General features: G+C 37.7%; 1 protein-coding gene across 1 annotated transcript; it reads left to right on the top strand.

The window, feature by feature from the left end:
* Nucleotides 1–701: 701 nt before the first annotated feature.
* Nucleotides 702–8,816, top strand: FXN (frataxin; the record flags this gene model as incomplete). Its single annotated transcript, XM_010186539.1, has 4 exons — nt 702–790; nt 2,162–2,282; nt 5,268–5,365; nt 8,660–8,816. Coding segments are annotated over 4 exons (465 nt in total), but the record flags the coding sequence as incomplete, so codon positions are not given.
* Between the last annotated feature and the right edge of the window lie 4,904 nt (nt 8,817–13,720).

Genomic DNA, 13,720 nt, shown 5'->3' with positions numbered 1-13,720 from the left:
GATAGTGTAAGTGCTTCTGCTACTGCGTTAGACTGTGGGATCAACTTTCACGATGTTGGTGTCTTGCTTCCCCTTAAAGGCGCTGCCTGTTTTGTTCACTTGTCTTAAAGTGCCAGTATGTTGATACAGCTTTTCTGTAATTCTGATTTGTTCTTTAAAACATTTTTTAAAACAGAAGAAAAATTAGAAATGAAACTGCTTGTTTTCCAGAAGAGATCTGGAATGTGAATCTGTAAGTGTGGTGTTAGCTCTTACAAAAGTTAAGTAAGGAGGATTCAGGGCTTCTGTTTAGTTCAGTTGAATTTATTCACGGCTTCTAACAGAGAGACACAAGTTGTCGATAGTGAAGCGTCTGAGTAGCGGATACTTGTGAAAATCTTGGCCTAAGCCAGTTGTCTGAGGTACTTCAGTAATTCTGTGGTAGAGCAATAGAAAACAGGTCTTTCCTAGTTCCCTATTCTATGAATAATTTTTATTTTTCATTAGTTTGTATCAGAAGACAAGGATATTATACATTGCCTCAATTAGCTAAGGACTAAAGCAGCATAATTCTTTCCATATTACTCTATGACATATAATATGAATATTTACTTGGAGGAGATGGAGAGGTTTTCAAATACCTATTTAATTTGTGTGTCAAATACGTAATTTATAATTTTTCATGTTTTAACTTTTAATTTTGTTTTACTTATGCTTGCTTTCAACAGCAATTACAATGTGCTTTAGAAGTGAAGAGCAAGACTGTTCAGTTCATGAATTTAAGAAATGCCAGAAGTCTGAGTGACACAAGGTAAATTCTGTTTTGAGATCTTCATGTCAAAATACTGTTTCTGCATTTTAAAATAATCTCTAGACATGGTGGGACTGTCAAACTAATGTGATGTTGATATGATGATGTAAAGGAAAAGTACAGTTTTATCAAAAAGCATTTTGGGTGCATTTAGAAAGTCATTTAGGGAATAAGTCATGTCCCTAAACACAGATGTCTAGCAACATTTCACGTATGTCAGAGTACGTGAGATTTCTGCCTTGCACCAAGAGGATGCAACTCAGTATCTGTTAGAGACTTCTCCCCTTCTGATGCAGCAGTTGGAGGCCCCGTCAAGGACTCTGCAGATGTCTAGAACGGCTCTTACCATTAAATAACTGAACTGCACCCTGAACCATTATATGAATCCTGCTTAACCCTAAGGCCTTCCGTTTTCCACACCCCTTGGTATTTCTGTGGTGTCCCCCACATAAGTGGCATAGAGTGTGTTTCAGTTACAGGCTAGCAAGAAACTTTAAGAAAAAAGATATGTGTCTATCATCAGCTGAAAGACACTGAGTCACCATAGTTCACAGTAACTCTTGTATTGCCATACCCTTTAGCAAAAACTGAAATTATTTCACTGAATTGACTGTTGCTAGAGATACCCACTTGGATAAAAGTTGACACTGATATGGATGGAAAAGCTTCCATGGTTTAATTATGTTTGGTTAATTAAACTGATCTAGACTTTTTTCCCACTAATTTTTTCTACTTATTTAAAGAGGGTAACAGAAGCAGTCTTGTAAGTGCTATAAGCCTTATGTAATGGCTACAAGGGTGCTTTGAGACTCTCTGAAATACATGACTCTAATTGTATGTATTAATTTGGAAGCACACTTTAAATAAGATCTAATTATGGTGCTACATTGGTAATTTGAGTTAATTTAGTCAAATGCCATACATAGATATGGCATATAATATTGATATTTCTAAACTGCTTATAGGTACAGTGAGTTTCTTACAGTAAAATTATATATGCTTCCAAACAGGAGATGCTTCTATCTATTTGTAGAGTTGAAAACTAAGTAATTCTTGCACAAAGTCCTTCTATGAAAGTGACGTATTTTGAAGTATAACTCTGTCCTCTTAGTACACGGGTCAGTGTATCTAAGGAAAAAAGTGCACATTCCTCAGTTAGAGCTCTCTACTACCAAAATTTCAAAATACCACCTCCATCTGTAAGGTGGATTGTTACCTACAGTACCTTAAGAAAAATTACTACTTGTTTTATGTGATCATTCCATAGTTACCATTTCCTCCAAGTTCATGGTCTTGGTATGTTCTTATGATAGGGAAAATACTGTGTCCCATGTTTTTCCTCCTAATCATGGGTTTGTATGTCATTTGTAGCTCTTTAGATGAGACCACTTATGAAAAACTGGCTGAAGAAACACTGGACTCCTTAGCAGATTTCTTTGAGGACCTGACAGATAAGCCTTTTACTCCAGAAGATTATGATGTCTCTTTAGGGGTATATTTTAAACATTCCTTTACCACTGTGATTATTGTATACTTTTTCTTTGAAGTAGAATTTTAAATTAGTCACCTTAGTGCCAACACTTAAGTACAATGTATTTATACAGCTTTATTGTTAAAATATGCCTGGTTACACTGACTGAGGCAACTGTTTTGTTAAAAAATAACACATACTGTTGTATGATTTGAGGATGTAAAATGTATAAAAGTGTATAAAGGAAGACATAATGTAGCATAACGAAAGAGCACAAGAGGAGACAGAATCTGGTTTGTAATTTCACAGTAGTCTGTATTTTTTTTCTAAACACACATACACCTCTGACATCAGCAGTCACTTCCCTCCCAGTGAGTACTGGGACAGGCCTGTATGGCACAGTACACATGTGTGTACGTGGCATGTAAGTGGCAGAGCAGTTTCATTGATTGCCCTGAGTACTGAGAAGCAGCATTTGTCTTGACCAGGTAGAGTGCGTTTGTCCCAGCTTTACTGATGACTCAGCCTGTAATGGAGAGAAGCAGCAAGAGGATGCAGCATTTGGATCGATGGTTGCAAAAATGAGACCAGAGCATACATGGGAAGAAGGCCTCTGTCATGGGTGGTGTTGGGTGGCTGCTAGCCTGATAATTGGAGCCTTTAATAGGTCAAATTCTTTTACAGGAGTCACAGACTCAGAATAAAAAAGCCCATTCCATTTGTATAGGGAATCTATTAGTTTTAGATACAATTCCTGAAGTTGTTCGTGTGTTACAGCCCTCTACATGTTTTGGAGGAGAATGCAGTTTCTCCCTTTCCTGCCATCTGCGATGCAGGTCTTTCACTACCGCCTTTTTTTTGAGGTCACATAACTGCTGCTCCCTCTTCATATCTTACCACAAGGAGGGTGCTTTCTACTAGCCCTGTCAGTTACGGTGTTACGCACAGGGATGTTGAAGCAGATGGTTTGGGTTGCAGTGTGCCAAAAAAACCCCCTAAACACCACCACCAAACCCCTGTATTGTTTGAACTTGCTCCCGTGTAACTTTATCATCATAATGTTTGTTCTTTATTTCTTATAGCTACTATAGAAAATAGTGTATTGTTAGTAGGATTCTGTTCTTGCCCTTGCAAATACTGTTTGTTACTTTACTTAAGTATGTAATTACTGTTATAGGTAATTGCTCTTCTGATGAAGGAATTGTTTAACCATTTACTATTCAGTATGTTTTAGCATATCAGCACCTATTAGCCTGATCTAAAGAGTTTAGGACGAAAATTAGCAAAAAGGTTATCATTTACATCTTCAGTATTCTTAGATGCTTCATTACGTGAAGGTGATGTGCTATCTTATGTCAGAATTCCATCTCTAGCCATTGTAGCATGGATTGTGTTTGACATTAACTCACTGTGAGGCTCGAAAGGAATTATTTTTACACCCATCTTATTTTTTACCAGTACTCCTTTGTTGCATAGACCGTGTGATGACATCATAATATGTTGTCTTTTCTGTTAAGAGTGAAAGGTTAAATAGCCCTAAATTTACCGAAGTTAATCCCAAACAAGCAAGGCTAGTGCTACAGCAGCCACACGGTGGCGAACGTGATCAAGATCTGTTATGCCGGTGAATTGTTACAAACTTGATTGCTTCAGGCAATTTATATCTTTGTGTCCAGGCAAAAAAAAAAAAAAATCTCTCGAAGAATATTCTTGTTACCTGGAGCTATGAAACATCCAGTAGTACAAAACACCTACAGTAGTGTTCCTTAAGATATGGTAAAAGTTTATTTTTATTTAAAATTCTTAAAAACTCAAGTTGTATTTTCTAGTATTTCAAAAGTATTGCAAAATGTATGAGAAAATGTTTTAACTGCAGCATTAGAAGTTAACCTTTTTAGTGACAGCAACAATACTTTTCAACAGCTGACACAGAGTGTAAGCAATAATACAGATTTTTGGTTAACTCTTTGGAAACCTGCTTACTTACAGTGTTTCTGTAGCATACAGTATCACACTGAATACTTAATATGTTACTAAAGAGCACATAGAAAAAGAGTGAAACCTTTATATGGCCATTCAGGCCTAATCACCCCAACCTGCTCTTACAGCTTTATCATTGTGTAGGGCCTGAAGTATTTGAGAAACAGTAGATTAAATATGACTAACCTGTTATTTGAATCATCAAGCTGTACTCTGTAGATATACCCTTTTTAATTAGCATAATTCAGATCATCTGTGGGTTAACTCTAGTCCAAGTCATGGTGTTCCTTTACTCATAAAATTAGGACAGAAATATTTTTGTTGGAGTTATGTCTGCTTTTCAGATGCACTAATGAAAATGTCAGAGAAATGTGAATCATCCTGTCAGTAAGAAAGAGAAAATAACTGCTTACTAGGATAATGGTCTAAAGCTGGCATAGCTAAAACAAACCAGACCTCACAGAGTTTAGAAGTGGAACATTTTTGAGGTATGATTCAGGTTCTAGGAACTTCATCAGAGTTATTGGAGAAGGAATTGTGTTTATTCACTGGGAAACTGTTACAGTTACTTAAGAAAAATTAGGTAAAATTGCTTGGCTTAGAAATCTAGCAATGGCACACAAAGCTTCTTGACTTTGATCTACACTTGTTCTGCATTGTTCATAAATAGAAAAAGTTGTTATTGGGTGATGTTTTACTCATTGTCAAGTGAACTAGCAGTCTTTTCAAGATGACAGGTCACAACAAAGTTCATGGGTATTGTTTAAGTAGTGCCATTGTGAGTGGTGCAAACATGCTATGTCAAACTGACCAGAAGGTTTAACAAAGATACGAAGGTTGTCCTAGGTGTTAACACAAGTTTTTGATACCTAACAATCATTCTTCCAAGCTAGTATTGTTTGGGAAATAGTTGGGTATGTGATACAGATGTGTAAGTTTCTGTTTATCTGCTCCAGATTGTATCATTCTTGTCAAGTAACAGGATGCAAATTTTTATCTTCTCATTTATTTTCTTTGTGTTTTAAGAGTGGAGTTCTAACAATTAAATTAGGAGGAGACATGGGAACATATGTAATCAATAAGCAAACACCAAACCGGCAGATTTGGCTGTCCTCACCTACTAGGTAAGTTATGTATAAGTCATGTAATGTCTGCAGGCTGGGTGGAAATGTACTTCTCCTTTTTGGAAGCAAGGCATAGGCTATGTAATATTCTTTTCATAAGTAATCCTTTTTTCTTCAGTGTGTTCTCAAAACATTATACAGTCTCAGTGTTTGATAATATGTTACAGAGGTTTGAGGCACAATGCAGTATATGGACATATCTAAATTAATCAAGGAAATGTGTAATACAGCATTTTCATACTCTGTTCCAGTCCAAAGCCACTGTCTACAGGAATATAGCCCACTCACAGAAAAAATCAAACAGCTGCGATTAAAAATCCCAAACCAAACCAACAAAGCTTCTGTTGGAGAAAAAGTGATGATGATGTTACGATCTAAACCTCTCTTTGTACTTAAACAGGGTGCCTCCTTCCCCTTTTAAGCTTGTGGGATTTCCTGGTTTATATGTTTATGTGCTCTCCCTGGTGTTTTTTGTCAGGCATCTGCACTTTAGGGGAGCCTTGGCTAGGTCTTCCCTTTGCCTTCTCTAATCCTGTGTTTCGGGTTTTGTGGTTGGCTTTTTTTTCAGCCAGATATGTAGGAAAATGTTTTAGCTGTCTTCCCCCAAAATTTTGTATTCTCTGCCACTATCCCAGGGTGAAAGAAATGAGAGAACTGGTCAGTGCTGCTGGTGAAGGACCCAGCTAGCTGCAGAGTGTGGGCACTCCCAGTAACTATGCAGGCACACCTCTTCAATGTTGTTCAGAAAGGGTGAATTGATTGCAAAACCGGGAATGGTTTTGCAGTAGTAGAATTCTGTAGTAGGGTTTGTATCCGAGGGTGGGGGATTGAAAGGCACAATGGAATTTAAGATTTTAAGAGACACAATTTTAATAGAGAGAAAATCTACCTAAATAAAATACTAAATTTGCTTTACTGTACTTATGTACTGGCTGGTGCACAACATGCTAGATTAGTAACTTTTTTCTACTAACTCCTTTCTTATCCCAGAATAATTTTATTCATTAAATAACTTATTTCACAGGTACATGACTTGCTAAGGCACTGGCCTGTCAGAATCCACTCCTTCCATATGTTTTGCAACAAGTATAATTTCCGAACCTTGATTCTGTTTAAGATTACTACCAGATTTTTAAGTCACTGACAAAAAGGTTTCATCTGTTTATGAAAACTAAAAGTTCAGAGAGTTCCTGTCCTTTTGGAGCTAACTCTAGTTGAGCTAGGACATCCATGCTCCAGAATATGGAATTGGTGAAAAAATGTTTGGGTTTTTTTTATTGCTCCAGTAGTGAACAAAAATACACAAGGAAAGAGAGAAATTCACCTACAGACATTATATTTTGTGCTTCTATAACTGTTACTGTGGTAAACAGTGGAATTTCCTGAAACATTTTATGCTACTTGTTCACTTACTTCCTAACTTCTGAAAAGCAACTCCAGCAAATACCATGCGATCTGGAGTGACATACTTCTCAAATGCAATATACTAGGAAGTGAAAGAAGTAAATGTTACTGCCAGTAATCACTTGCATTTAATGTAATATTTGGGAAGTTTGAGCAATAAATGTAGAATCCTGAGTCTTTAAGAACATATCCCGAGGGAGATGAATGCTTAAGATGTGAGAGAGAGACATTTTCTTGTATTTTTTTGACCTTGTGTTTGCTATCATGCATTGTGTGCTATCATGCTTAAGTGTACTTAAGCTAGTGTTTGTAAAGCTTTACTTAGCTGACAGTTTTTAAAAAGGGGGTAAAGGGCTGGGTGCAAGCTGCCAGCAGTGTGATTGCTGTAATTTCATGTAGCACCTTTGACTGGACTTTTCAACACACCACCTCTTAATAATAACTTAATGTGATAGTTTAATTTTTCTTACTGTATAAAAATTATGCAGATTGTCCACAGGAAATATATTTAGTCTATATTCAACTTTGTAGGCATTTTGTAGAATTCACAAGATCCTTGCTTAAACTATTAATTTAAGTGTAGAAAATCACATCTGTATGGCATTTTGGAGATTCAGGGAACTATGGCGGTGTTTCATATGTTAACCATGTCAGTGATCTTTACTGTGTAACAGTTAAAAACAGTTCAAATAACTTAGGCATTTCTTTTCTTTGTCATTGTTGATTAAATGGCCTGTCTGAGCCTGATTTTCATGAATGGCTGCATCCCATTCTGTCATTCTCTAGGTGCAGGACAGTATAAACATACGCTTGCACTGCAAAGACAAAGAAGTGATGGTAAAGTAACTGGAGCACGTAATCTTTATTCCAAATAGTGACTAGTTCACATACAGCAAGTGAGATTTCAGTGGAAGCGACTTTGATTTGTGTTTGCATTTGTGATTTCTCAGAGTTTGGTCAGTGGTTGGAAAGTTCTTTATTTGAATATTGCGAGTAATTCAGGATATTCAAGGTTCAGATCAGTGTTTATGTTGGTGGAGAACCTGCAGATTGTTCTGCTGTATATATTGGACAGTCTGTTTTCCAGCAGACCTTGTGCATGGATTGTCTGAGTGCCAGGGTGTTTTGTCCCACGAGTTCAATGATTAGACTGATGGTTTGTGTGTTTATCCCAGGTGACCATTTCATTCCTTTCTTTTTTCTTAGTTTCTCTAGCTGACATTAATAGCAGTGAGTGCCTTTCAATCATTCTCCTCTTTCAGGTGTGGAGAACTGAGTGGATAGAAAGGTCGGGTGTTGAGGTTTCTTTCTTGATATTTAATGTAGGCCTGAAAAATCATGCCAGCAACTATGTGACAGCACAGATCAAGATAGCATTTTAAATATAAATCTCCCATGTGCCGATGTATTTGCTTTCAGCTGGTAAATTCTTCTGTTGCATCTAAAACAAAAGTGAGAATGGTGATCTGTGTTCTGCTGTGCTTAGAATATATCTCTGTGATTCTGCAAGAACTGACTAATGGATAGTATTAATTCAGCATTATACAACTATCCCTTGTAATATTTATGCGCAAGAAAATTGTGTGGGTTGAGGGGAAAAAGGGAGTAAGGGAAGAAGCTGGGAAAATCAGTGCCAAAAAGAAAGAAGGGAAGGAGCTTGTGTCTGCTGGGAGTGACTGATGCATCTTGTCACCTTTCAGCTATATCTGTTGGATGGCTTGGCAGTTCCTGGCAGATCTGGGCTTTTCTGTTCCCTTGCCAAGTCTGCTCGCCAGTCTTTCTCCATGCTCTGTTTCCTTTTCTTGAGTGCTCTGTGGGGTACATTATAGAGAATTCCAGTAGCTTTCCATGAATTATCTGTACTTACGCAGTGTGTTTTCTGTTTTCTAGTGGGCCCAAGCGCTATGACTGGACTGGACGGAATTGGGTATATTCTCATGACAGAGTATCCCTTCACGAACTGCTATCGAAAGAATTTTCAACAGCATTAAAAACTAAATTGGATTTGTCCTGCTTAATATATTCTGGAAAAGAGGATGCTTCATGATATTCTCCTTCATGGAAGTTTAAAGACTTTAACCACAAGCCAAGTCCTTCCTTGGGTTCTGAAGCACATGAGCTTAATTCTATTGTTTTTTCTTGACATGACTACGTTTTGCAACAAAAATGAAAATAATATATTTTTTCTCTAGTGCTCAGTCTTTGTGTTTCTGTGTCACTGCTTGGATTTGCGTCCAAGTGGTTGAGGTCTCCCTTCCTCTCACTGCATTTCTCTCTTTCTTACTGCAGAAGTAAGCAATTAATTCTTACTGTCTGTAGTCTTGTTTGGATGTAAGGACTGAACCACCTGGTGACTTCTGACCAGTGCACAAACGCTAAACTGCGGCAGTTAGTAAAGTGGCAGCATTTTGTGCAATGCACCTAATAAGTTTTCCTCTAAGTATTGCAGAATTTGCTCTTTTCTCCAAATTCTAAATTCTAGTTTCTTTCACGTTAGGATTTTTTCTTTGAGTTAAACTTTACATTACTTAGAGGTCTGTGTGGCTGTAAGCACCATAGGGAACTGGAAAGGCTGGTATATGTTGGTTAAGCTGTGCAGCAATATCTCTGCAAACATTTAAATCTGTTACTATGGATTTCTCTTTCTGTTCCCTTTTGTTCTTCAAAGAGTAAAAATACATAATTTATTGACTTCTTTTTAGTTGAGCAAAATTAAGATCCTCTCTTGGTAGCAGATTTTTGCACTAAGTTTTTTCTGCTGCATTTCTTAAGTAAGTGGGCTTAGATTATCTTCTTTCACCATGATACAAAGCTTCCCTTAGTACTGTGCTGATGCAGAAACTTACCTTTTGCTCAGTTTTGCAGAGTTGAGTATGGTACTCGTATGATGAGCTGGCTTTTTCAGACTGTTCAAAAATAAGAATGAAATAAATTACATACTCTGGATTTTAAACAAAAAAACTTTAAAAGAAATAATGATCTGGAAGAACACTTCAGTACTTGCACTGTTGTATTATTACCACTGGTGGCTTTTAACTGCCTGTAAAGTAGAAGCACAAAGTTGTTGACTAATTCTTGAGGAAACATTATACTGTACTTCTAGAAATTGTTTATCAATGTATGAAAAGATGTTCAGTGCAAACTTGCTTTTTTTCTTGGTTCCTCTGACACTTGTGGTTGGGTTGGCATGATTCTCTGGCTAGCCAGACTTTTCACAGATGTGATTAATATTGTCATTGAAAAACAATAGCTATATAGTATTGTTGCCCAGTATTTTCATTTAAAGTATAAGCGTTACCTGATGTTTTGTTAAACAGAGAGTAACATTTCACTGAAAGCTGCTCTTGGTTAATTGTGCACACTGTTTGCATGTTTTACAATCAAAATAAAAGGTACAATAATTATCTGAAATTTCAGCTCTACTGAGGTAAATATGATGACTATGAGTACAAAAGTAATTTTTCTTAACAAAGGAAAGCTAAAAATAGAACACCTTTTTACTGTTTTGAATTTAGAGCAGTGCAAATCATTGACAGCATAATGGAAAACAGTAGTATTTAGCTCTATCTCCTAGTGTTCAAATAGCTGTTCAAACATATCTGTATGGATGCTAGTGACTTGATATTTGAACCAAGCATACTTCCTCCTGGTTATTTGTCTGATCATGTATAGCCTTTCTAATTATATTTGTGATTGACTTTTCAAAAAATTATTTTTTTAAAGTAATTTTCTTGCAGCATATTCACTAACATGCATCTGATTCCTATTTGGAGGTTCACTGTCCATTCCCGTACATCTCATGAAAATATTTATACCAAAATAAAGCTGCACGTAGAATTCGTAATTCATTATGTAAAGTGTGATTTCAGGTTATGACAGCAAAGCTAAAGACTGCAAACACGCATATTGATTTGAATTCTTTGTGTTTCTTAAAAGACTTACTGGAATGATTCTGTTCCAGATTTGGCCAGTTGGGGTCGATTTTATAAGAGCACTTAAACTTCCACATTTGATGTGCCTTGCCCTTCATCCCTAATGCTACTGCTGTTTATGCAAACAGTTTCCTGGGTTTGGGCAGCTGAGTAACAAGTGGATTTAATCTAACTGGTGAAGATAAATAGTGTCAACAAGTTAGAGTTAGTTTTATCTCAGTGTACAAAATTAATCATAGGACGTGACTCATTTTTCGCTCTGATACTTGCCTCAAATTGTAAGCAAGGGCAAGGACTCCATCAGCTGGTACAGCAGAGGCAGGGGGTGGGCTCTGATCCTCGTATCATACTTTGCATATTGCCCTAAGACAAACAACTCTTCGTGCTGTTTCTTACTTCCGTAACTTACTTGAATAAGCAGATTGTTCCATGGGTACGCACCTGACATCATGTCAAGAGTTTCTAGTTTCACCACTCCCAAAAGAAAGAGCTGAAGTAAAACCCTCTGATACACACTACAGACAGTATTGATAAGAACCAGCATGTTACTGGCAGCATTTTTTTCCATTTTTCTATTTTTGCTCCATCTTCAGTAGAGGAAAACAGTACTTTTGAAAGATGAGTATTAGCATTTGTAGCTGTGCTGGATGCTCAGACCCAGCAGAGACAGTGGGTTATTTTAGGTATATTGGCGTTCCCACCAGCAGCTACTCGCTCTCTTTTGCAAGCGAGGTTGTATTTTTCTGCTTCTGGCCTGAAAGTCCAAGCATGTCTGACCTTGCTAAAATTCATAATTTTCTGTGTGTCAGTGCGTTCTTTGGAGTCTCGATTAATTCACACAGCCCACGCTGGTCACAAAATACTGCATTCATTCGACTGGAGTTATGTGCCTAAATGCTTCTCTGGTGTTTGTTGGTTCATTTTCCTTTCCACTTCTGATAGTTCTTAAATGTTACCTCTTCTCTGCAGGACTGTTCCATGTAATAAAATCATCCAGTTGTCTTGTTTCCTTAAAATACCCAAAGTCTTGTAGTAGCTTCAACAAATGGGATAAAGGCCTGTTGTGAAGAGGTGGTAGCCAAATAAGGGAGTGGGGATTTGTAGGGAGGTTTGTGTTTGATTACTTTTAGCTTCTGGTTAATGGTTGAGCTCCTGATTGTGCTAACCAGCTCTGGAATGTGTGGGAGTCCTAGGAAGGAAAGCAGAGGCTTGCCAAAGTACCTGGAAGAGCATTCAAAATAGAAAAGGAAGCAAGGGAGGGGCAGGAGCAAAGGCTATCAGGAAGAGATTAACATTGCCCGACGGCTGATGTCGTTGGTAGGGCAAGGAAAGACCAGGGACAAGCTGCATCGTGATCTGGCCCCCTCGGGATGATATTTTAAATTTACTGCACACCACTATTTGCAATTGTAACCAATAAATGTGTTCTGGTCCATTTTGGCATTGAAGTTTATTTAAAAAAAAAACAAAACCACAAAAACCCCCTCCTGTTTAAAGATAAGAAAAAGTTGTTGGGAGTTTCATGTCCCTCTGTGCCATATTGTCCTTTATGTAAATTGTGCTGTTGGCAGTCATAGAACAAAGACAGGAGATGGCCAGCAGACTGTTTTGCTGGGAGTTGAATAAAGAGCTGTGAACAAGTGAAGTTTTTTAAAGAGTTATTAATTACAAAATTTTTTTTGGAGTTCAGATTAAGGCAAGGCAGACACATTTGGATAAGGCAACAGTAGATCTTTAAAACAAGCCATATAATGTTGCCACCCTCTCCAATTTGCTGAATTGTTTTAAAAATTGTTTGTGTCATGGTAATTATGCTAAGTGATGAGTATTACAATGGGTAATTTTGTAAGCATTGTTCGTTTCCAGATGTAGGCTCTTCAGCTAGCCACTACTAGGTGTTCTCTACTGTTCTACTAAAAATAATAAATACATGAAATTTGTTAATAGTATTATTACTCTTGACAGCATTTTAGAACCATTAACCGAGCACTGTAAGGCCTCTGTTACAAAAGCAGCTTCAGGAAAAGGAAAGCATTCGGAGAACTAACACATGAAGTTTTTAAACATGCATTAAGGAAACAGAAGCCCAGCAAAGTGTAAACCGAATACTCTGACACATACCTGGAAGTGAGACTAATTTTCCACTCCCCGTGCCTTGATTCTGCCTGAATGAAGAATTGTGTTACATACTGATTGCTGAGCCTGTCTATTGCTGACAGAAAACATCAAGTTACTATTACAGTGTTTTTTGGGTTTTTTTCCCCTCTGTTTTCTGTTTGGGTCTTTTAGATTTCCCCTGTCACTTGAAGACTACTGCATACACAAGCGTGTTAATTATTAACTATAGCTACATGCAGGCTCTTTCAATACCACGTCTGAATGCAGTTTCGTATTTACTGTCAATAAAAACTCTTTCAGTGCCTCCTTCCAAAGTCCAGCACCTTTCTGAAGAGCAGTTTGCCTTATCTTAATTGCCGTATGAGGCATACTGTGCCAACAGTCTGCATCTAATGGGGAGGAAAACGATCTGAATTGGGAACATTGTGAGAATCTAGAATATTTAACATTTGTTGAAAAATCATCTGCCCTTTCTCACCAGCAGCTATCACTAAACCAGAAAACTAAGTAGATGTTGTTTCACAGACCTGACACCGGGGGTGTATATGGTTTAATTTTAGAGGGGCTCGCATTGGGTTTACCCACCCAGAGAGCAGATAAGGAATTCCTGGTGGCATTTAGCACTTTACAATGCAGAAGAAATATGACCCCCAAGAATCTTGTCAAGGCTGTTTGGCCTTGCCTTTCTCATTTTGGCTGCAGTACATCAGATGCAGTACAGTGATGCCAGAAAGCTGATACCTGTGGAATGCCAGCAGAAGTGCAGTTCCCTTTTGGTAAATTAATGTTTTGGGAACAGCATTGGTACGACTTGCAGGGCGACGTGTTCTGGCCTGGAAACAGGGCTGCTCTGCCTTCTGCTGACCTTGGGTGTTTCAGCCATGGGTGACGATGTGAGCAC

This window comes from Mesitornis unicolor, unplaced genomic scaffold, assembly GCF_000695765.1.
Source record: "Mesitornis unicolor isolate BGI_N332 unplaced genomic scaffold, ASM69576v1 scaffold31466, whole genome shotgun sequence".
NCBI classification, from domain to species: domain Eukaryota; kingdom Metazoa; phylum Chordata; class Aves; order Mesitornithiformes; family Mesitornithidae; genus Mesitornis; species Mesitornis unicolor.
The sequence above is the reverse complement of the archived record's forward strand: the minus strand, read 5'-3'. Positions and strand labels throughout refer to the sequence as shown.